The sequence below is a fragment of the Ctenopharyngodon idella genome, chromosome 10 (assembly GCF_019924925.1).
Source record: "Ctenopharyngodon idella isolate HZGC_01 chromosome 10, HZGC01, whole genome shotgun sequence".
NCBI classification, from domain to species: Eukaryota; Metazoa; Chordata; class Actinopteri; order Cypriniformes; family Xenocyprididae; genus Ctenopharyngodon; species Ctenopharyngodon idella.
Window position 1 is genome coordinate 41,699,187 of NC_067229.1, and position 25,094 is coordinate 41,724,280.

The window sequence follows — 25,094 nt, forward strand, 5'->3', positions numbered from 1 at the left end:
ATCAATGAGGGGTGTTCTCATGTGTTACGCAGAATGTTTGAGCTTCCGCAAGAATCAATGAGGTTTGCTCTCGAGCATCAAGCAGGTTTGGCTGAGCTTCTGTTTATGTTCGCTGATCAAAGTTTATATATGAATAAAAGCCTAAATTCAATCTATTCATCATATAAAGCGATTGTGTCTCTTCAGAAAATTTGGACTAAACTGCTCAATTCATATGAACTTTTTGAAGCGTCAAAGTGGTAGTTGTGTAGCGTATCTTCATTTGTGTTCCGAAGATGAACGAAAGTCTTACAGGTTTGGAACAGCATGAAGATGAGTAAACGACGACAGAATTTTCATTTTTGGGTGAACAAACCCTTTAAAATATTGGTATCTGGGACACTGTATGCCCGGAGACTGTAGTGTACACCTTAGTTTTTTTTTTTTAAAGCTTAGCTTAAATGTGTGCTACAGTATTCCTTACATCACTTCTTAACAAGTGGATGGTATAATTTCTCACAGCTTCTTGTCTCTGAATATACTGTCTTTGGAGAACAGCAAGCATACTTATGCTATACATCCACGACAGACAAGCACAAACGTACGTGTTAAGTGTGTACATTCAAAATTACAATAACATCAATAAATTATTGCATTATCTCACCCTGAGTTGTTACCTACTTACTGTGATACACAGCTGCCGCTAGTAAACACGATGACGCAAATGTACCCAAAGTACAATGTGAAAAAGAGACCAATGGGGTGGAAGGAGAAGCCTAAGAGTTAAAAAAATGTTATATGTACAAAAATGGAGGTGCAATCCACCTTTCGGAGTCCCTTCACTTCCAGCAGGAGAGCAGACGGAGCGTACAGAAAAGGAGGCATTTCGCATAGCGGGGTCACTCTCCTGTGAAAACACAAATAACATGGGTTGAAAAATGTGCCAATCTAGGCCCAATTGAATTAAGAAAAATTCGTTTGGAGGCAGAAATATTTTTACGGTTATAAAACCTTCTTTTGGCAAGCACTCACATCACTTCCGAGTCTCTGGACGATGCTGATGTACTCATCGCTGGAGCAATGCCTCGCATTGTGGTTGGAGTTGCCCGACACTTGACCAGAGACCTTGTTGTCATGGATGTTTCTCATGCCACTAGGAACTATTGGACTGGATACGGACACTGCAACACAAAAAAAAACAAAAACAACAACAACTCATTCACTGGTTTTTATTTGGATCAGTCTCCACTGATTAATTGTTCACAATAAGACCAGGAACATGCATTAAGAAAGTAAATGCACTTTCATTTTTTGATTTTAACAGCCAGGGATGGTTTTCAGTCGTATCATTCAGCAAGGGATTGGATAAAAGAAGATTCACTAGTAACATATCTTATTAAATCCACTTTTACTTGAGCCTTGAGGTGTTTTAAGACTACAGACACTGAAAATGGTGACAATCCTCTTGAGGTTCTCGTCAGAGAGGAGAGTGTGGACTCACCTTGCTGGATCTGTTGGTGCTGAGGGTAGCTGGGTGGGTGGCTGTACTGCATGTAGCCTGCGGGGCTCTGTGGTGCATACGGGCTGGGCACTGGACTGTTCTGCTGGGGAATGTACCTGGTACCAGAACCCGCCTGAGGTTGAACATATCGGCTGTGGAGTGAGAGTGGAACTGGTCAGTATACAGGATGGAAATGGAATCAGTTTCTTTTTCTCCATATTTCAATTTCTTTTTATTCACACTAATTTCAGTTAAAATGGTATGCCGTTAGCCATTTACCTGTCTAACCCAAATAAAAAGGAAACTAGAACAGTACCTGGGAGGGCTCGGAGTGATAGTGGTTTGCTGGTAGTTTGACGCCGGACTTCCATGCATGGAATTCGGTGCCATCTTGTACGGTGGTATCATTGGCTGTTGCATTAAACCTAGAGTGTCAATAAACCATGGTTTAAAATGTTGACACCATTTTGCAATTGGCAATTCAAGCACGTTTGCTATGCTGTCTGACTAGAACTCCAACAAGATAGATTAGTTTTATCTTGGTTACAAATAAAATAAAATTACATTTTGTGATCCAAATGTAAACAAAAACACTTATAATATATACTACAGTTCAAAAGTTTTGGGTCAGTAAAAATTTTTTTTTACTTTATAATTCAAAGAATCCTTTAAAAATGTATCACGTTTTTCACAAAAATATTAAGCAGCACAATTTTTCAACATTGATAATAATAAGAAATGTTTCTTGAGCACCAAATTTGCATAGTAGAATGATTGCTGAATGATATCCGACCCCAAACCTTTAAACGGTAGTGCATGCATAGAGCCAAAATGTAAAAAGATTACATAATGGCAGTTTCAAAGGCATTTGTTTTCATATGTCTAAAATTATAATTAATGTTACCACTAAATAACACTAATTACAGTCTGGAAACTGGGAAAATGGGATTTTTAATCCAGGGAGCTCAAACAGAGGCCACAGAGTAAAAGCATGCCCAGACTAAACAGCTTTATTTCTGCAGTTTCTCCTTACCGCCCTGAACCCCGTATCGGGTGGGCGTACTTTTCTCCCTGAAGACATTGGGGTTCCTGGACAGCACCGTCTGTAGCAGTAGAGGCACATCTCCTTCCGGGTCATCACTGCCCAAGTTGTCCTTCAGCTCTCTGCACGCAGAATCGCAAAGACGGAATGAGACACACAGATATTTCACAAATCATGTAAGATAAACACATCTGGTGAGGCAGAGGTGAGATACCCACATGTGCTCGGTGGACACCTGGTTGAGGCTGTGAGCCAGCTGGGACACAAGAGTGTCGTCCCGCCGGGACAGCAGACAGCTGACCTCCTCGGCGATCCTCCCATTATACAGCAGGCTCTTAGTGGTGGTGGCAGGTAAAGGGGAGGGGAGAGGCAGCTGATTTAACACTAAGAAATAAACACAAAAACATGAGTTATTCCTTATCACAACAGGAGGCGTGAAATATTTCACTCAATTTTTTTGGGACTTCCCATTTCGATTCAGGCACAAAGAAAATTATTGCCTTTACAAATCAAGTCCAATCGATTCGAAAGGTACGAACAGACATTTAATCAACATCTTCAATAGCCTAATCAAAACAGGGCATTTATCAGTATATACCATTTGGATGAATATTTACACAGACTTTTGAAGGTACACCAAGTCATTTTAATACCCAAAAAGAAATCAATAGTCCTTTCGATTAGCACTGCACGATATTGGCAAAAAATGACATTGCAATATTTTGTTTTTCTGAAATATATTGCGCTATGAAAAAAAATTTCACCAGATGACTTGAATAGCTCTATTTGGAAAGAATGAATCATTCTAGAATGACTGGGATGATTTTGTAGGGGAGTGAATCTGCATAGAAAATAATAAACAAATTATAAGCATAGATAAATAGAATAAAAAAATACATATGAAACAGTGCTATATGTTTTTCGTGTAAGTCTAACAGTTTTCAGATACAGAAACTGAATAATCAAATGTAAAATAACACTGCATAGACTTCACTGTATAAATTAAATATAATTAATCTTTGTTATAGCTACTAAAGTGCTTTTCTCTTTGTATTTTGTTGTTTAATTGACATTAATGACACAGACAGCAGCAGGTTTATTAGGATGCTGTCACTTTAAGACCGAATGCACGGATCCAATATAATGATACGCATCCATTTTCTTTCTCAATTGTTTATGCTCACGTAAGCCATAAGCAACTGTGTTTTACGAGGATACTTGCAGAGACTGGCATTTTGAAATTATTTTGCATGTATGTGTTCAAGCACAAATAGACGTTTAAGAGAAAATGGTGTGCATGTTCTGAATTGAGTTCTCTTTTGTGTCTGTTTCCACACAAATGGTTTAAAATCACTTGAATGTTTAAACTGACAGGACCTAAAACACGTGCAAATGCTAAACTTTTGCTCTATGATGGTTAAACTTTGTCATTAATCCAAGAATCACGTGCATTTCGAAGTGTGGTGCCTGGTCCATACAGATCAACGACGATCCCTTTACTTAACTTCGCACAACCTGCGATGTGACTATCGCGGTTGCACACAACGTGATATCAATGCTAAAACGATATATCGTGCAGCCCTACTTTCGGGTAGGGCTGCACGATACTCATACTCATATACTCATATCAGTTGACCACAAAAATACGTTTTACTCTACAGAAGATGGTCTTCCTCTTATGTTTGCCACCATGTTCAACTGAACACTATTCACTGTGTCTTGGTACCACTCCTATTATCATATACTTTCAAGTATGCTATAAATATTAAATGATTTATATTATATTCCAATTCTAAAAGCATCTTTAAAAGATACAATGTGTATAATTAATTTAAGCAAGCTTTGGATCTGTTATACAAGTTCAGTTACAAAACGTTTGCACAACTTACGGTCGGTGAGGCTTGCGATCCCAGCGAGAGTGGTGATAGGAACATGAGGCATATCCCCATTCATGCTGAAGAAGGGCAGGGAGCTCGCGTGGATGCACAGGTCGCTCAGTGTCACTGCTCACTGATCCACCTTTACATCTTTTGCTGAAAGAGGAAGAAGAAAGCATGACATGATGACATCATCAGCATCATCATTTTCAGCATGCACAATCACTGTAATGATAACAGCACTTTCCTTTCTGACATATGGAAACAATAACACAGTATTATAATTAAAACACTTTTAAAAATATTTCATTCGAATCTTATGATACTACAAACTTTAGAAAGCAAGGCTCCACAAACAGTACAAACCAAGTTTATTATAGTTTTGAAAATGTCACTACTTTTTATCTTTACTTTAATTTCTAAGTTTTTTTATTGTTTAAATCTTTGAAAAATGACCTTTTAGTTTCATCTTATACACTACTGTTTAAAAGCATGGGTTCAGTAAGATTTTTTTTTTTATTAGAAATGAATACTTGCTGATTTCTTCAGCAAGGATGAACTGAATTGATCAAAAGTGACAGTAAAGACCTTTATGATATTACAAAACATTTCTATTTCAAATAAATGCTGTTCTTTTAAACTTTCTATTCATCGAATCCTGAACAAATGTAGCGTGGTTTCCACAGAAACGTTAAGCAAAACAAATGTTTTCAACATTAATAATAATAATAATGTTTCTTGAGCACCAAATCAGCATATTAGAATTATTTCTGAAGGATCATGTGACACTGAAGACAGGAGTAATGATGCTGAAAATTCAGCTTTGTCATCACAGGAATAAATTACATTTTAAAAATTAAAATATATTAAAATAGAAAATTATATTAAATTACAATCATATTTCACAGTATCACTGTTTTTACTGTATTTGATCAATATGCAGACTTGGTGAGCATAAAAGACAAAAAAGTTTTTTTTTACTGTAAAAAAAAATCTTCTTCACTGCCACTTCTTGTCTTCATAATAGTTTAATAGCGATAATAACTTCGCAAACCCCTCGTTTTTCTCATAGCATGACCACTAGTTTAACTCAATGTTTTGATCAACATGATAATGTTTGCTTGCATTGACATCTGGAAAACAGTAAATTAAAATGTGGAAATACCCAAAAAGTATCAGAGCTTGTGTTCAGTAAAACTCTGATCATTGTCAGGTTTATATTACTTTTGTGAACACAATGTTACCACAGAGCCATATACATAAAAACAAAAACCTTTATTTTAAACTTACCATATGCATTATTCTCAGAACAAAAGAGGTACCAGGCATGGCCAAAACTACACACGCATCTGCTCATCAAATGGGCTTTATTTTGTAGTTGCCCCTCCCCCTACGCTGCTAGAACTGCCTCCACTCCTCTAGGAGGGTTTCCCATCAGGCACTGGGACAGGCTGCAGGAGACACTGTCCTGTTGAAACAGGAAGGTCTTCCCCAGACGGTTGCAACAAATTTGGAAGAAGCCCGAGTCTGGCTTCAGCTACATTCAGCTGCTAAAGAGCCAATCGCTTCCTCTACCGAAAACCACCAGAGTCTCAGTGAGACTCCAACATCAATTCCAAAACATAAAAGACGTGCAGCTGCCTGTGGATGCCCTGCGTTTTACTGCTATAAGAGCAACTGGGAGCAGTAGAACGGAGAAAACATTCATAAAACACAACCAGAGGAGGAAGAAAATTGAGAGTAATTGCAAAAACTTGGCTATTTGTAAACAAGAACAGAGATTGACCAATATTGTTTTTTTTTTCCACATCCAATATTGATTAATTTTACGTTTAAATGTTTTAACATATATTCAGGGATAATTTGTCATGTATTATTTTTGCTTTTTAACTACAATAATTAAGAACATATTATGCATGGTAAATAAATATATTATAATTGTTGATTATAATAATTATTATTATTGTTGTTGTTATTAATAAAATATTTACAATGCATAATTATTATTATTAGGCTATTCAGGGATAATTTTTCATGTATTATTTTTGCTTTTTAACTACAATAATAAAAACATGATGTGCATGGTAAATATTATTATTATTGATAATAATATTAAAATTATTAAAATATTTACAATGCATAATTATTTTATTATTAAGCATATTATATATTATGTAATAATAATTTGCACAAATGTTTTGCAGTCTGAAGAGAATGGATTAATATTATTATTTGCATTCAGAGATAGATTTATAGAATATGCACTTTTAGCTGAAACATCAGAGAGAACATCAGGTACAATTTTTATATAAATAGAAGGACTAAAAACTTGCAGAAAAATCCACTAATTCTACAAGTGGTAATCTCTAATTGAGGGACACAATCAAGTAAAATTCAGACCATAATTGTACAACAACAAAGCAGAAAGTATCATACACTGTGCAACACAAACTCAGACGTACACGAGAGGAAACGGAGCTCTCATATATACTTTGTCTTTGGATTACATAGGCTGACATATACGCCAATATAGCTCAAATCTGAGGGCCGCTGTATTGATACTCCCAACAAAACAGACTCTGAACAGCTCTAGATATCTAAAGCTACACATACAGAGCTGGGTAGATTACTTACAAATTGTACTCCAATACTGAATACAAATTACATGATAAAAATTGTAGTTAACGTACATTACACTTGTTAGGTAATATGCTTTTTGAATACTTATAGATTACTTTTGACCTTACTTTTTATAATATTGATTTGAGTAGAATAATCTTGTACCATATTGATAAAAAAAAATAGAGAGGAACAAAAATTATTCCATTTTTATTTATCAACAACATGAAGTGCATTAAACATTACATTACGTCAGGGTTTCTGGGAAGGAACTGCAGGGGGTTAAGTTAATAATTAAATCATAAAAACGTTAAATTATAAGTATATAAAAACAATCAAAATAAATTAACTAAAAAAGATTAAATATTTTATTTGTTTATGCTGTGCAGCCTCTCAATTTTCCATGTAATTATAGTCGCCTGATTAGTGGCCAGTCTGCGTGGGCAATTTCATAAAACTTTTGTGAAAATTTAAAACATAAAACGAAGCATTAGGGAGAATCAATGAATTCTGAATAATTTACTGCCATTTTGTGAATATTAAGTAATCATGTAATCAATAAAAAGTAACTGTAATCTGATTATGTAATCCAGATTACAAATAATCAGTTATTACCCAGCACTGGCTATATACGTATAAATGACTCATCATGATGCCCAATAGACTAGACAACAGTGTAACAAAAACAAAAAGTGCTACTGTGAAGTTATGTACAGAAGAAGATTCAATAAAACAAAAACATATTTTCTTGTGTGACTATACTTGTTATTACACAAGCATTGATCCAAGTAAAAATGAAAAAGTGAAATGACAGGGAAAAAATCTACAGCAAAAGCTTCAAACGATGGTGAACCGGAAAGTTATTTAAAAACACTAAAGTTCAGCTCAGGACAAGCTTTATCACACCTGTTTGTTTTTTTTTTGTTTGTTTTTTTAATTAAAGGTTAATACATTAATATTGGTCTCCTATGTGAAATCTCATTTATAGATTACAGCCAATGTTTCTCCAGCACCAGCTGCTCCAATAAAACACCACAGCAATTTAAGCAAACAAATCAGTCTTGTCATAAATGTGAGCAATTTCAACTGTAATGCCTTCTCAAAATCTACAGCTATGAATCCAGAATCTTGTCAACAGACACAAAACTTTAAATTTACTTTTGGTTTTCAATTTGAGCACACACTGAATATGAACTGCTAAAGCTAACTAAGCCTCAGGGCATTTCCTTCATTCATTCATTCATTCCTAGCCGTCACAAAAAAAATCATCTTATTTTTCGAACCCAGTTTTTAAATCAACAGATCTGCAAAATTCTGTTTTAAAACACAAAATATTTAAAATACACTTTCTATAAAAAAAACTGTTTAGATATGACGGTTATTGACTTTTTTGTTTATAAAAGCTCATCGTTTCATTCCGTTCTTTAGATACATAAAGAAATAATATTAGCATATATATTCAGAGATTGAGCATTATAGATGCTTACAATATTTGTTTATGATAATAATAATCTCACTAGGATTAATTTGAATATGCTTTACATTCAGAGATAATTAACAGTAAACAGTAACTCTTCGCCTTAATAAAATGATAGAATATTGAGCTACAGGTGAAGGCCTTTAAATATCAATAATTCATTTATATTCCCTTCACACAGCCAGCTAGTTATGAATATTTTGATAATGATTCTGTCCAAACCATGACTAAGACAGATATATGATTATACACTGTCTCTGGTTAATTAAAGGCCAGTATTACTCAATACAGAAATGTATTGTTTGTTCTTGAATCTTTACTTTGACAGATGCTCAAATGTTTGCTATAATGAGATGTTTTGGATCTCATTAATAAAACTATTCTGATGTCTAATAAGTTTAGCTCTAAGAAGTGTGTTTTGTTTATTCTGATAGATATTTATTTAGGTTTGCTATCTAATCTAGATGTTTATGTTGTTGTTTACTCAGCTAGATGGTAAATAAGTTGAGAGTAATGTTTTTTTTGACAGACAGTTAATGAGGATTGCTGTAGTATGACTATTGTTTACTCTGGTGGCTAATAAGTTTTGCTCTAATATGAGAGTATTGTTTATTCTGATTTCTAGTTATTAAAGATTGTTCTGGTATGATTTTGTCTACTCTGACAGAAGCTGAATGCGGTTTTACTCTAAAAGCACAGTATTGTTTACGCTGATAGAAGGTGAATGAGGTTTACTCTGAGAGGACAGTATTGTTTACTCTGGTCTGCGGAGCTGCAGGCCTGTACGACTCTTATCTCCGGGCTTTGGTTTCAGCTGCACACCTGCATCTCCAGACAAGCCCCCTGGACCAGTTGGGTCCGTTTAAACGGCCCGTTTTGGCCTTTCGCTCGCGAACCATCCGAACCGCGGATTCGCCTGCGGGCCCGCACCGAGCTAACGCATATGCTAACACTGAGCGAGGGCTGCACAACACCGATAACCTTTCATCAAGTCCGAAGCACGTCTCACCCCGACACTGGGCTACTGTGCTCCCCCACTCGGAACCAGCGAAACGGGTCCGGCGCGTTTACCTGAGGCTCTGCTGTTGAAAGGTGAAGGTGGAGGGGTTCGGGCTCGCTGTGTCCCTCTCACAACAATAATCCGGGTCGCACTGCTTCCTCTCACTGCGAACATGAAGACGGACGGGCGGCGGTCATTCCTCTCGCAGGCGCCCGCGGAAGCTCGCACTTTACTCCGGACGATGGCAGAAAGGATTCGGTGGCGAAAGGCTCCTGGGCGCTCATAAAAGAATCCACACAGACTCTCTCTCTCTCTCGCAGAACAAAATGCCGACCGGAAGCACTGCTGCAGGAATGACTCCCTCCACCGGCGCCGAACCAACCAGCAGCGACCCGCCGACTTCCGCTGCCTGCTCTCCTCCCCTTCCCTCCTTCTCCCATCCGTTGCTTTCCATCCTCTCCTCTATCATCCTCCACTCTGCATTCCTCTCCCTCATCTCTTCTTCTCACTGTAATTCAAATATCGTATTAAACGTGTATACATTTGTATAGCCTACCATTAACGTGGAGCCTTAGCAAAATACACTTTTTTAAATTAAGACACTATTGGCAAACCATTGTTTTTTCATGCACAGGTCAATTTTGAGATTTTGGGCTATTTTGCTTCCATAGCATGTCTTCTTTCGGACTAGTGAAAAAGACAACATCCAATATACGTGTTTAGTTTATCACACTTTGTCTGTTTGTCATGAACTGAGCCAGAAATGTACACTTTTTTATTTTATTAAACACTAGTTTTATTCCTATTTATATTCTAAAGGTTTCTACAGTATATTCTCCTAATTTATATAACATTTTATTCCTAAAAACATGGATTTTTCTGACTGTTGACAACATTATCTAAAATAATATGCCTATGTAACCAAAATAAATTTTGAACCTGGCTATATCCAATGTTCATAATTATGGTCTGTAAATGTACTATACAAATTAGTTTGCATTAATTATTGATTACACAATGCCCTATTTGTATATTTAAACATAACGTTTCAGAAAACCTGTAATATAAAATGTAAAGTCTTAATTTCCTGCGATGTAAGTATGGTGAAATCGATTAGTTAAATATTTACCTTATTCATCACCAGTGCATGGTGACTTGGTGTAACTTTTTTAATTATTATCAAATTGGTTGACTAATTTAAATCAGAATGTTTTGATTCGAAAATGTGTGTGAACGTAGATGTTACACAAAGATTTGATATTAATATTGAACCAACGTGTTATTGTTCATGCTAGTATGGACACGCATCTGGATGTGAGCTCAATATCGCCCCCTCACGGTACTACACTAATATTTCAGGCATAATAGGGGCACACTATTTACAACACTGAAAATTTCTTAGTCAGCTTCTGTAGAGGCACAAACACTAAAAATCTTGGCTACAACTTAGTACCCCGAATTTAGTAATTCGGGCAGTTAGAGATAGAGATTGTTTCAGGCAGCCTAGTTAAATAGCTACGATTGTTATTTTTATTTCCCGTGCATTATATTTTTATTTCTAATGTTGCGATTATTTTATGATTATTTTAAGTCCTTTCTATGTAAAGCACTTTGAATTACCATTATGTATGAAATGTGCTATATAAATAAACTTGCCTACAAAAAAAAGCTATTAAACATTTCCACCAGGAAAAAAAAAGGTTGAACCATTTACCTTTTGTGACAACATGCCCCAATGACAAGACATGTTGTCACACTATATGGGGCTAATTGTTACTATGAAACCTGCAATTAAATAACCTTTACAAGTGTTTGTAAAAAAAAAAATGAAACAACAAATCTATAAAAAGGTAATGAACAAAAAATGTCAGGTCATGGTTTTTGCCAGCAATTATTGTAAATAATAAATTGCATGCATTTATATTGGAATTTTAGTCTGGAGGAAATAATTCTCGAAAATAATCTAATTTAAAAGGGTTTTGAAGAAGATCTTTAAAAACACAATATAAACCCACTGCTAGAGAAAAAAAATGTGTATTCGGACTTTTTATTCAATATGTGCATTAAGGATATACACCGATCAGGCATAACATTATGACCACTGACAGGTGAAGTGAATAACACTGATTTCTCTTCATCATGGCAACTGTTAGTGGGTGGGATATATTAGGCAGCAAGTGAACATTTTGTCCTTAAAGTTGATGTGTTAGAAGCAGGAAAAATGGGCAAGCGTAAGAATTTGAGCAAGTTTGGCAAGGGCCAAATTGTGATGGCTAGACAACTGGGTCAGAGCATCTCCAAAACTGCAGCTCTTGTGGGGTGTTCCCGGTCTGCAGTGGTCAGTATCTATCAAAAGTTGACCAAGGAAGGAACAGTGGTGAACTGGCGACAGGGTCATGGGTGGCCAAGGCTCATTGATGCACGTGGGGAGCGAAGGCTGGCCTGTGTGGTCCAATCCAACAGACGAGCTACTGTAGCTCAAATTGCTCAAGAAGTTAATGCTGGTTCTGATAGAAAGGTGTCAGAATACACATCACAGTTTGTTGCGTATGGGGCTGCATAGCCATAGACCAGTCAGAGTGCCCATGCTGACCCCTGTCCACCGCCGAAAGCGCCAACAGTGGGCACGTGAGCATCAGAACTGGACCACGGAGCAATGGAAGAAGGTGGCCTGGTCTGATGAATCACGTTTTCTTTTACATCACGTGGATGGTCAGGTGCGTGTGCGTCGCTTACCTGGGGAACACATAGCACCAGGATGCACTATGGGAAGAAGGCAAGCCGGCGGAGGCAGTGTGGTGCTTTGGGCAATGTTCTGCTGAGAAACCTTGGGTCCTGCCATCCATGTGGATGTTACTTTGACATGTACACCCTTTCATGGAAACAGTATTCCCTGGTGGCTGTGGCCTCTTTCAGCAGGATAATGCATCCTGCCACAAAGCAAAAATGGTTGAGAAATAGTTTGAGGAGCACAACAATGAGTTTGAGGTTTTGACTTGGACTCCAAATTCCCCAGATCTCAATCCAATCGAGCATCTGTGGGATGTGCTGAATAAACAAGTCTGATCCATGGAGGCCCCACCTCGCAACTTACAGGACTTAAAGGATCTGCTGCTAACATCTCGGTCCCAGATACCACAGCACACCTTCAGGGGTCTAGTGGAGTCCATGCCTAGACGGGTCAGGGCTGTTTTGGCAGCAAAAGGGGGGCCAACACAATATTAGGAAGGTGGTCATAATGTTATGCCTGATCAATACACACACACACACACACACACACACACACACTTCAATGAAGGCACAAATATGTTCTTTAAGGCGTCATGACAAATGTTCCTTCATCAGAGCTTTTTAATAACAATGCGGTGCATAATGCAGTCTGCCAATTTAGTCAACAGGATATAGTCGCTTAAAATGCACCTATCAACTACTAGAATCTTATTGAAAAGGAACTTTTGTTGCCTGAAGAAAATCATCCACTAGGTGGCAGCATGAGTCCATTTAGAATTATCCACTAGGTTAGAAGTTTCTTGACTATTGATCGTTTTTATCTTTCCTTTATTTGCATTAATTATCTTTTCTTTTCTTTTTTTCTGGCCATTTTGAATAAATATATTTGAATATATTAATTATATTCCACATTCTATTCATGTGTAATTAAGATTAATTCTCAAATATCAAAAGCAGACCTCAAGGACTGTCTGAAAAACATAATAAATCACAGCCACTCATCTATAATTAATCAAAATTCCAACACAATGCATCACCACTCTCCATTTTATTCAAAACTATATTTAACACACAACATGCGTATGCTCTTTATTCTATAGTTCTAATCACCCATTTTGCTTTTTATGGACTTTGACAGGAAATATACAGCAACATGAAAAAACTTAGAATTTAAAAAAGGCAAATATAAGATCACAGTTTCCAGCTGAGTACATGTGAGTCCAACCTGTGACTATAGCATGTTTTCAAAAGATTTACAGTTTTCAAAATGACTGTATGTCATTGCAACCACAAGACTGTAAACATTCAGTCTCTTTTCCTACAATTACTATTCAGTAGCAGCTACGTATTATTTCTATGTATCATTAATGTTAGCAAATGGCAATAAAAGGGTCAGTGGATGAACTATAGCAAAATAGAAAACAACTTCTCAAACGCATATGTGTTTATTCAGTTAGAATTAGTTGTGTGAGCTGTTGTTTAATTAAAAAACTCAAATAGCTGCTGAAACACTGAGGAATATCAATGAGTCTTCTCATACATAAAGATGTGTAAAGCAGCTTTCAAAGCCAAACATAATTTTCTCTTGATATTTACAATAAGACATATTTCATAGATGATCACATTATAACCGGAGCCCAAAAGTGTTTGATCTTGGACTCCTGCCCATGCTGAACACCCAGTGCACAAAGAGTAATGAACTTCTGTTTGTTCATCAGATGAATAATTTACTCTGAGAAAAGCACTGACATTCATTTTTGCTTAAAATCAGTCTTGTGTACATTCATGACCCTGTTCGTTTTAACACTCTTGTAGCTCATGTGACAACCGTTGGTCACCAACATACCAATGCCCTCCATATCCTACATAGATTCACATTTCAGCTAATTATTAAAATAATGAAAAGGCAATACAAAAAAAGGAATGGTTATTATATATTTTTGTAAAGGTAAAACTCTCCTGCCAAATCAAAATAACAATCGGTATGACCTGGAGAACCAAACCAAAGCACAAAAACAAAATTACAGTAAAATGACAAAAGAAGGTTGAAAAAAATATTCAAAAACAAAACAAAATATATATATACTGTATATATATCTATATATGCAATGGCCCTAAACAAAATATTTGGACACTTTTGACATGTAAGCAACACTTCACAAATGTATGAATTTTATTGCATAGCAAAATATCAAAATTGTTTTTCAATGTAATCCCAGCTAAAAAAAAAAAAAAAAATGTTCTAAGAACACTTTATTAACGTTCCCATTAAAAGGATAGTTCACCCAAAAATAAAAATTGTCAAAAATCTCACCCTCAAGCTGTTACAAACCTGCATGAATTTCTTTCTTCTGCTGAAGACATTATTTTGAAAAATGTCAGTAACCAAACAGCTGATGAGCCCCATTGACTTCCATAGTATTTTTTTTAGCATCAGCTGTTTGGTTACCCATATTCTTCAAAATAACTTCTTTTGTGTTCAGCAGAAGAAAGAAATTCATACAGGTTTGGAACAACTTGAGGGTGAGTAAATGATGACAGAATTTTCATTTTTGGGTGAACTATCCCTATAAGTTGTGAAAATGTTATTTCTGATTTTTCTCCTAATGTTCAAAATCCAGTTTTTAAGAGAACATTCCTTTTTATCATTCTGCAAACATGCCAGAATGTTGCAATGGAATATTACTTTTGAATTTCCTCTGAACGTTTAGAAACAAGCAGTAACATTTAGCAAAAACATTAGACGAACCAAGTTCTATGAACGACGTATAAATAATGTTTTTGAGAACATTATTAAAGACCAGATAATTTTGAACAAACATTCTATTAACGTTATTGGAAGAATGTTTCTTCGCCAAAGTTCTGAGAATGTTCCCTGTTAGCTGGGATTGTTAGTGAATGTATGAAGTCAAGTGTAGTTCATTTCCCTAATTACAAACATAATTCTCCGTTCCACAAACAGAAAGTGTCCAAATACTTTTTGTTTTGCTTGAGTAGCATACTTGTGCAATATTTCTTTCAAATAAATGCATTTAGGTTGATATTTTCTTATATAATGCAATTAAATTCTTACATTTCTAAGTGTATCTTAAGTGTTCATATATTTTTTGGGGCCACTGTACGTATACAGACACAAACACACAAAAAATCCTTGGTTGGGCGTTGAATATGCAGCCTTCTACATCTTAGTCTCGCTGTCACGTGGTGGTTTCTCATTCTCATAGTCGTTCTCCTGAGGGATCATCTGATAAGGTTTCTTCACTTCGTTCTCCTCCAGCACAGAGCTCCCCAATTCCACATCACCACTCTGAAGCTCATCTTTGGACAGGAACTCTATGATCCCAGCTCCTATAGAATCTCCCAGGACGTTAGTTGTTGTGCGCAGTCGATCCCTGTAAGTGCAACAGAAAAGTAAGTAAAACAGGACATGAAGAATCCATTTATTTATCACCCTGAGACAGTAAATATCAGCCATACTTGATTAGTTGTCAAAAAAGTTTCCTACTTTCAGATCAGTTTTCATCCTAGTTTAAAAAGAGTCTCTTTTAGCTGTGTAACTTGTGGGAAAGGGGATCTATCTGGAATGATTAATTTGGCCAACCTAATTACGTTTCTATGTTAAAACCAATTGAATTACATGAAATGCATGAAAAAAATGGAGCAAGTCTCATGGGAACATATCAAAGTGTGTCACCTGGGTTGATAATGGAAAAAAAAAATGAAGGGAGTCCCAAATAAGAGGGAAGATAAAGTGCCAAACGCAGTCATTTTTGCAAAATACTTCAATGAATATATTTTTTGCATTGTTATTCCCTTTTAAACCAAATCAAATCACGATTCTGTAAGAGGTCACTTACAGGAACCAATCAACTGCAATGATGAGGGTGATGTCATCGGTTGGCAGTCCGACAGAGGTCAGCACAATCACCATTGTGACCAGACCAGCCTGAGGGATTCCGGCCGCTCCGATACTTGCAGCAGTGGCTGTGATGCTGTTTCATTAAAGAGAATATCAATCATATTTTACATATCAAACTTTTTTTTTAATGAATTGTTTATATTTTAAAATATCTCACCTAATTGTTATGATCTGCCCAAAGTTCATTTCCATGTTGTTAACCTGGGCGATAAAGATGGCTGCCAGGGCTTCATACAGTGCTGTTCCATCCATGTTGATCGTGGCTCCAACGGGCAGCACGAATCGAGTCACGCGTTTGTCAACGTTGTTGTTCTCTTCCAGGCATCTGAAGGTAACTGGAAGAGTGGCAGAGCTGGGGGACGAAAAATGTTAAAAAAAAATTGAAACGATAGCACAATATTACTGATTTCGGCAGCTTGACGTTGTCGGTTCTACCTGGAAGAGGTGCCGAGAGCCGTGATGAGGGCCTGCAGCAAACCCGTGATGAAGACGAAAGGGTTTTTCCGGGTGATGACGAAGTACAAAGTCGGTAGAACGATCATGCCATGTATCATGAGGCCGATTATCACTGTAACCGTATACATGCCGAGCTGACCACCCATCTCAGTGATGTCATCCATCTCCACGATTTTTCCAGCAATCAGAAAGAGGATACCAATAGGTGCGTACCTGGGAACAGGATATGGTATTTAAAGACACGATGTAATGGTGAGGAAATATTCCCACCGATTAACCGACATGTGACAACACTGATAATAACGGTATCACCGGGGGAGGGGGGGGAACGCTGGAGTTTTTCCCTCTTTTTCCACTGGTGCAGAGCGAGAATTTTCAATTAATTCCTATGGAAGCTCAGCTTCCAAAGAATTGAACTGAAAATGCTCGCTTTGCTCCGCGCCAGTGGACACGCACCATTATGAAGGCCCGTGCGGCCGTGCGCATTTTACTTTCGCTTTCGAATTAGCGGCAGTTCAGGGGCAACAATTGCTTGAATGGTGGGCTCATTATTATTATCAGTGAAAAACACAACAACAAAAAAAGTACAATGACAAACTCGCTTAAATAGGTGCTTTTACATTTCGCTTTAAAACCAAATCTTCCGCCATCATCTTGTCAGTCAGGAGAGAGGCGAAATGGGTGAAGTGAGGTGAAATCTGACTCCTGCTGCTGATCTGTGCAGTGACTCTCATTCGGCTCATGCTGAAATGAGCAGACAATTTTTAATTGTAGTGTAATTGTAATAACTCTTTTATTACTATAAAAAAAATCTAAACGACGGTGGGGGGCGGTGCCACGGTGGGCAAGTGATGTAACCGGTGTTGCGGGTGAACCGACTACAGCAGCAAGCCTAATTCTCAGTTATAAAAGTTTTGGTTTTGTTATTTCTGTTTTATTTTAAACTAAACTACTAAACTATAAAGGTGGAAAGGAAACTGATTAAGGATCAGGGATGGATCTGCATCCAGAAGAGTCATTTGTTAATAAGGTTTCCTAAAATGTCAATGAGTTACACATGCTGATGAAAAGGAGGTCATGAAAAAGGGTCACACAAAATGAGAGCACAGGGCACATTTCTGTCCAGACATAGAGGAAATTCATCTAATTCTACAATTAGGTGAAAGTTATTATGAGGCATATCTGTGATGAATTATGATCAATGTCTTATTGTAAGTTTCTTACATGACAAGCAACAAGGTTGTTTTTTGTTAGGCCTCCTAATAAGCTACACTTTCCAATACATTACGACTCCAATAAACAAATAAATACCAATAAATTCAAATAAATATTTATGTATTTAAAATTATAATAGTTAATATGGCTTATGCTCACCAATGCTGCATTTATTTGATTAATATAGTAAAAACAGTAATAAAATGTAATTTATTCCATTGACAGCAAAGCTGAATTTTCAGTCTTCAGTGTCACATGATCCTTCAGAAATCATTCTTTATGCTGATTTAGTGTTCAGGAAACATTTCTTATTAGGATCAGTGTTGAAAACAGTTGTGCTACTTAATATTTTTGCAGAAACAGTCCTACATTTATTTTCTTTGATGAATAGAAAGTTCAGCAGAACTGCATTTATTTAAAATAAAAATATTTTGTAACATTATAAATGTCTTTACTGTCACTTTTGATCAATTTAATGCATTTTTGCTGAATAAAAGTATTAATTTTTTAATAAAAAAATTACTGATCTCAGACTTTTGAATAATATAATATAATATAATATAATATAATATAATATTTTTAGATTAAAGAGATAAAAATGTGATGGCAAAATTGTAAGTTAAATCTAATGCTACCGGTTAAGAAACACTTGAAAATAAAATGTTATGCTCCCTCTTGAGGTTTATTGTAAACTAATATGTGTCAAATAAGGAATGAGTATTGGAAAGCCTGCCCTAGGCTATATTAACACAGTTTTCAAATGAGTTTACTTTTTAAACACTGTTTTTTTTCTCGCAAAAGTTTGTGTGTCTGGGATCACTCACCACATAATAATAGCAACAAGTCGCATGATGGCCTCGTTGAGGGAGTCGAAGAAGTCTCTGAGAGCCTGTCCCTGTTCCTTCATACTCCCAATGATCAAGCCGAAGCACATTGAAAACACCACCAGACCGAGGGCATTAACCCCATTGGTGGCGCCTGGGAGAGGAATCACTTCCTCTTGGGTAATCTCCTGGGTGGCGTTAGTAAGGTTGAATATCGAATCGTTCACAATCACCTTCACTTGAATGATCCTCTTGCCATATTGGGTCTTGAACTACAGGAGGAAAAAGAGAAGAAGGGAACTAGTTTTAAAAATGAGCAAGAATCAATCTGATTTAAGAATCAATTTCATATGATCCTGGTCATATTATTTTGATTTAGGGATTTTAATAGCTAGAAATGTTCCACAGCCATGATTTAGAGAAAGACACTTTTCAATATGTCTGAAATATGTTATTTTTTAGATCTGGTTGACTACAGGGTGTCCCTGTGGAGTGTGTCCGGACAGACTGTGAGCCACTGTCAGGCTCTTCAGTGTCATTGTGTGGCCATTTCTGTCCCATTATACCCGACTGTGGCACCATCACAGCTCTGCCAAAGCTCTCAGCCGGTCCAAGCACAGCTGTGGGTCCAACTCAAGCCAGACTCTCAAAATGCTAAATGGAAAATGTTCCTTACATGCTTGGGCCAGCAGTAGGAAAAATGAAACATTGTCAGACTTGTAAGCAGTATTGGTACAATTATAAATTCAAGGCCTCCCAGAAGAAAAAATGTTTGATCCAAGAGTGATAAATTATAAGTTTCTGTCCTTTGAGATGTCATCAAGCTTCATCATGTCTAATGATGAATTGATTTCCCGCTGAACAGGGAAACATATTAGAACTTCGCCTCAAACTGTCTCCTGAACATATTAAACCTCACAATATTATATATCTACTAGAGTCTATCTATATGAATATGAGTCCTTAATATTCAATATATAAATTTTTGGCAATATCTAATTGGCAATAAAGTGGTTAATAGTTAAGAAAAAAACTTATAATAACCCAGTAAAAATCTTTTTCTTGGTCCTGGCAGCTATTATGGTACTTTTTTTCCCGCCCATCAAAAATATGATTCACATTTGTTGAGTAAATTTTATTTTAAAACATTTTTTTTCAAGATTTCAAAATTTAGTTACATGAATATGTATTATTTATATTTATATAAATATAATTATTTATATAATTTATATAATTGTGATAAATCACATCCAAAATAAAAGTTTGTGTTTACATAATATATATGTGTGTGCTGTGTATAATTATTATGTATATATAAATACACACACATACATGTATATATTTAAGAAATATATATATATATATATATATATATATATATATATATATATATATATATATATATATATATAAATTATATTATATATAAATAGAAATATTTTATATATAAAAATAATTTTTTGTTAAATAAATACAAGCATGTGTGTGTATTTAAATATACATAATAATTATACACAGCACACACATATATTATGTAAACACAATCGTGATTAATCGTTTGACAGCACTAATAAAAATGCTTTTTTTTGCCTAGAAACAACATTGTTTGACAGTGTAATAGATATGGAGCTACATTTTAATTTTATGTTTTTTATTTATATGTTATTATATCATTAATTGTTCATTTAGATGTTACTGTATATTAATTATCTACCTCTTTAGTATTCACTTAAAGGGTTATAAATAAGGTTATAAATATGGATATTTTTCTTACAAAAATGCATTGCTTCGCTTCAGAAGGCCTTTATTAACCCCCTGGAGCCGTATGGATTACTTTTATGATGGATGGATGTGCTTTTTTGGCCTTGGACGAGCCAGAACATTTTTTAATATAACTCAGACTGTGTTTGACTGAAAGAAGAAAGACATATACACATAGAATGGCTTGAAGGCGAGTAAATTATGGGATAATTTTCATTTTTAGGTGAACTAAACCTTTACATTAAATCTTAAATTAAATTCAATTCAATTACTAGCGATCTTTTTTTTATTATTATTTTGGTGATAAAAATAATTTTAGGCAAAAAAATTTGCCATTGCTAATTTCATAATGCATGTGTCACGGTTATGGACTCTAATTTTGATATTCTGTTCTGTTTCCTTTAGTTCATGTTTTCCTGCTCTGTTTAGTTTCGGTTATTTTCCTGTTTGTTCCTGTGATTAATTATCATCAGTTGTATCCTATTTAGTTCTTGATTATCCCCTGCATATGTACTCCCTGTTCAGTTTAGTTATTGTTTGTGTTTAATGTGGTTGTTATTCTCCTGGGTTTGCCATTATATTAAAGACTGTGTATTTCTAATCATCTCCTTCGTCGAGCGCATCATTATTACAGCAATCGAACGTTACAGCATGCAAACAGCTAATATTTAATAATTGTTTATGAGAAATTTTGAGTGACAGGATGAAGGAAAAAACATTCTTACCTGTTGAGTGCAGGCCTGAACTAGATTAGGTGGAAACATGTTTCTGCAAAAAGAGCGTATGTGTTGAAGAAAATAATTGGTTAATATCAGTATTTTGGAGTAACTGATGGGCTACACCTGTCCCATTACCTAATGAGATCCAGGAAGGCATCAGCTGGGCTGACATTCTCGATCTTCTGCTGTTTGGTGAATTCATCCTTCGAGCCTTTGCCCGGGTGGATAATCAGAACCATAATGATGCCGATAAACACTGCGATGAAAGTGGTGGTCATATAGTATATGACGGCACGCATACCCATCTTTCCAGAGGCACGACTGTCCAGTGCTGCCATGCCTAGACAGAATTAATTAGAATTTAGCATTTTCTTCCATGAGAATAAAACCAAATCACATTTCAATAAATACATGCTTCCCTGTACCATGCTGAAAAAAAGTCAGGTCTTGTACCAAGATTTTGATACAAAAATCCAACCAGAATTTGTATAGACATGTAGAATGGTGGTGGTGAATAATGAAAAATTTATGTTTTCATCTTAATTTAGCTGAAAAGGACTATATCATTTGAATATAAAGTCTTAGGATTAATTGAAATCTTTGTAGAAGTCAGTTCGCTCAGGCAAAACAACTTTGACTTGCCAAAACAAATTAAGGTTAGGATTTTGAATGAGTCAGTGTCCTTTCTGCAGTCCTGATCCCCAGACCAGAAAGAGAAAGCAGCCATTGTTTAGTCCTCTCGTCCTCCTGGGGGCCCAAACTCCAGAATATTTTAAACTCCAGAGCCTTTTAAGTTTAGCCTCTCATTTCACAATTTCCTCTGTTCACACTCTGACTCTCTCGACCATACTTCTCTCTCTCTTAAATGGCATTCGCTCATCTCTCTCCATCTCGAACGGGCCTGGGAAATTCTTCCACCTGCCTGTGTTTCAGCGATCATGCCACCCTCTCTTTATCTCCAGGGGAACAGCAAACAGTCTCCCAATGCACTTGTATCAAACTAAAGGAATGACTCATGTTGTGAAGTTCCAAAGAAGTGGATAAATGAAATGGCACCCTCTTACACCCAGGTGTGACACAATTACCAAATAAAATGCCCAACAAATAGTTTCATTTAAATAAAAAAAAATAATAATAATATTATTCATAATAATTTAACAACTTAATTTAAATAACAGTAATTGAATGATAATAATAATTATTATTATTATTCAAATATAATTTTATTATTATTTAAATTAAATTATTTTTATTATTCAGATATTATTATTTAAATTAAAATACATCTATTATTATTATTATTATTATTATTATTAATCAATTAGAGTTTGCATAGGCCTCAGTCTAGCCCTTTAGGAAGGAGTATAAAGCAGTGGTTCTCAACCAGGGGCCCACTAGGGGGCCTCAGGAAACTTCCAAGGGGGCCTCAAGATGACATTCGAAGCTTTACGAATCTTTTGTTTCGAATCAGTGGTTCGGAGCACCAAAGTCACACGATTTTAGTAAACGAGGCTTCGTTGCGCCATAAGTTTTTTAGAAATTTCAATAGTTCACGTGACTTTGGCAGTTTGATAGGCGATCCGAACCACTGATTCAAAACAAAAGATTTGTAAAGCTTCGAAGCTTCATGAAGCAGTGTTCTGAAAACGCCCATCACTAGATATTGTTGAAAAGTCATTATTTTAATTTTTTTTTTTTGCCGCACAAAAAGTATTTTTCACTGTATTCACTGTAGTCACATGAACTGAATATGTTTTTAGTAGCTTTCTGGGCATCTGAAAGTGTTAATTATCTTGCTGGCAATGGAGGCCTCACTGAGCCATCGGATTTCATCAAAAATATCTTAATTTGTGTTCCGAAGATGAACGAAGGTCTTACGGGTGTGGAACGACATGAGGGTGAGTAATTAATGACAGAATTTTCATTTTTTGGTGAACTAACCCTTTAAAATAGGCAAAAACAACTAAAAATCTAGATACTTTTTATATAATAACTCTTTCTAGTTATGCCAAGCTACAAATATTTTGTTGGGTAGAAAATGTGTATGTGAAGCAGCAGGGGTGGGTGGGGCTGAACTTGTCATTACAACCTCTGCCTCATTCTCACTGCCACTTATAATAGAAGCAAAAAAAGGTCACTGTCTACAACCCAGAAATATTTCGCTGAGGCACAGCTGTAACACCTGTTTCCCATTCCTAAATGATGCTAAATTTGATTGTTTGATAGGAGATATATGTGCCTAATCCTCTGCAACAATAACAAACTTTATTGTTGTTCCATAAACTTCAACTTTTTTTCTGTCACTAATTCTCTTACATATGCAGTGACTTGAATTCCATAGCCCTTTAATTACTGAGCTGCTTTATTCTTTGCGTTGACATTAATTGGACACTAATTTCCTTCCTTTCCATGCCTCTTTTCATCCCTTTTCTCTTTCACATCCTATAGAATTATTTCAAAAGTCCAGCCACTCCCACATTTCCGAATCGTTCTCATGTTCTCATTCTATTAATGTCCTTCTTTTCCTATGTCCTCACTTCACTGATTTGCCCTTTTCCTTATAACCAGGTTTGTCAATAAAATTCACAGGGCCTGGGGGGACAACAGTTTTATGAGTGGGTCCCATCAGCTCAGACCTAATGAGAAGCTACTGAGGATCTTAGGACCGCCTCATTTTTACTTGTATACTTTTCATTAAGAGTTCGAACTTAAATTTAAGTTTCCTATTTTTTCATAAAGCATTTTTATTTTATATCGTCGCTGTAACATTTGATTTAAAACCTGAGGTCGAACTGTCGCATGTCAAAAAATCTAAATATCATACCTGTAATCAAACTTGAGACTAGAAGGGGAAGCACTAGCATCTGCAGCATACGCATCAATAGTTCACCAGGAAAGGAGAAATACTTCACTTCCCTGTATGACATCTTGTATGACCTCAGAGCAAATCCCAGCACGATACCTGAAAAAAGAATATAAAAACATTTCAGATGCACATCTGTCAAAAACTCTTTTCTGCCATGTATCAAAAGTCATCCATTGTCAAAAGGCTTCTAAACTTCACAGCAAACTGGTGGTGTGGTGTGGTGATTAAAGATCTGGAGTGGTTGTAGATGTGTGTCCTTGAGCAAGACACTTTAGTCACTTTCATACTCTGAATGAATGTAATTTCAATAAACCAGGTGCACTGACCAAACAACACCGCTCCAACGGTGAACAGCACAAAAGCATTTCTTCTCAGAAAGGTTTTCACGTCATCTTTACTGATGTCTTCCACTTTCTTCCTCGCCTTTAGGGAACGCAGTTGAATTCTCTCACGGAACTGCTGCACGCGACTGCGTGACCGCGGCTTCTCCCCAGTGGTTTTGGTCATGCTGGCGGTGTCACTCAACACACTGAGATCAAGCTAGCTGGGCTGAACCGGTGACCCAAAAGAGACCCTACACAGAAGAAGAGAGAATGAGACAAACTCTAGCACACCAACTGCGCTAAATCCCAAATCCTCAAGTTAAAATGAGAAAGAATAAATTTAAATATAGCATATCCAATTCAATTTTATGTAAATGAAAGCTTTTTTATCAATACAATAAAATAAAACAAATACATTCATAAGACCTCGATCATTAGTTATTTGATCTTGTAGCTTGCAGCTGAGGTTTATCAATTCATGGTGAACCACATGAATATCTCTGTGCATTTAAATGCTCTGGAAATATATGTCAATTTCAGTTGTTTTCCAGGCAAATGCTGCTCAGGCTAAAAAGTCCTCCATAGCTACAAGTAGCTGATAGAAGAAGAGCTGCTTACCTGCTTCCAGTGCTGAGAGATGCCCTGAGTGAGCCAGTCTGTGCTGGGAATTTAATAACCTTCCACCAGTAAGAAGCTCCTGATACTCAGGATCTCAAAGGGGGAGGAGCTTGCTAACTCCAAATAGGAGATGCTCAAGACACTTTAAAGGGGGGCCCAGTGGTGGAA

The 25,094-nt window shown here is 36.2% G+C and overlaps 2 protein-coding genes across 5 annotated transcripts in view; both read right to left on the bottom strand.

Annotated features, from left to right (window-relative positions):
* Window positions 1-9,876, bottom strand: part of nipblb (NIPBL cohesin loading factor b) — a 34,863-nt gene extending 24,987 nt beyond the window's left edge. For 3 of the 4 annotated variants that reach the window (XM_051909055.1, XM_051909054.1, XM_051909052.1), the window contains exons 1-8: window positions 9,567-9,876; window positions 4,412-4,555; window positions 2,741-2,906; window positions 2,514-2,644; window positions 1,797-1,905; window positions 1,481-1,632; window positions 1,012-1,160; window positions 805-886 (exon numbers count right to left, since the gene is read on the bottom strand). In XM_051909055.1, the coding sequence (XP_051765015.1) occupies window positions 805-886; window positions 1,012-1,160; window positions 1,481-1,632; window positions 1,797-1,905; window positions 2,514-2,644; window positions 2,741-2,906; window positions 4,412-4,475 (853 nt within the window). In that variant the 5' untranslated portion in view covers window positions 4,476-4,555; window positions 9,567-9,876. The remainder of the gene's footprint in view (window positions 1-804; window positions 887-1,011; window positions 1,161-1,480; window positions 1,633-1,796; window positions 1,906-2,513; window positions 2,645-2,740; window positions 2,907-4,411; window positions 4,556-9,566) is intronic. The other variant, XM_051909053.1, reaches the window with a different exon arrangement.
* Window positions 9,877-13,258: 3,382 nt separating this feature from the next.
* slc1a3b (solute carrier family 1 member 3b) lies at window positions 13,259-25,094 on the bottom strand. The gene is made up of 10 exons (XM_051910904.1): window positions 24,927-25,094; window positions 24,312-24,559; window positions 23,944-24,081; window positions 21,255-21,459; window positions 21,126-21,168; window positions 18,640-18,911; window positions 16,580-16,813; window positions 16,302-16,496; window positions 16,083-16,217; window positions 13,259-15,617 (listed from the first exon to the last, which is right to left on the bottom strand). Exons 2-10 carry the CDS (start codon window positions 24,490-24,492, stop codon window positions 15,404-15,406), a joined length of 1,617 nt encoding a protein of 538 aa, XP_051766864.1. The 5' UTR covers window positions 24,493-24,559; window positions 24,927-25,094; the 3' UTR covers window positions 13,259-15,403.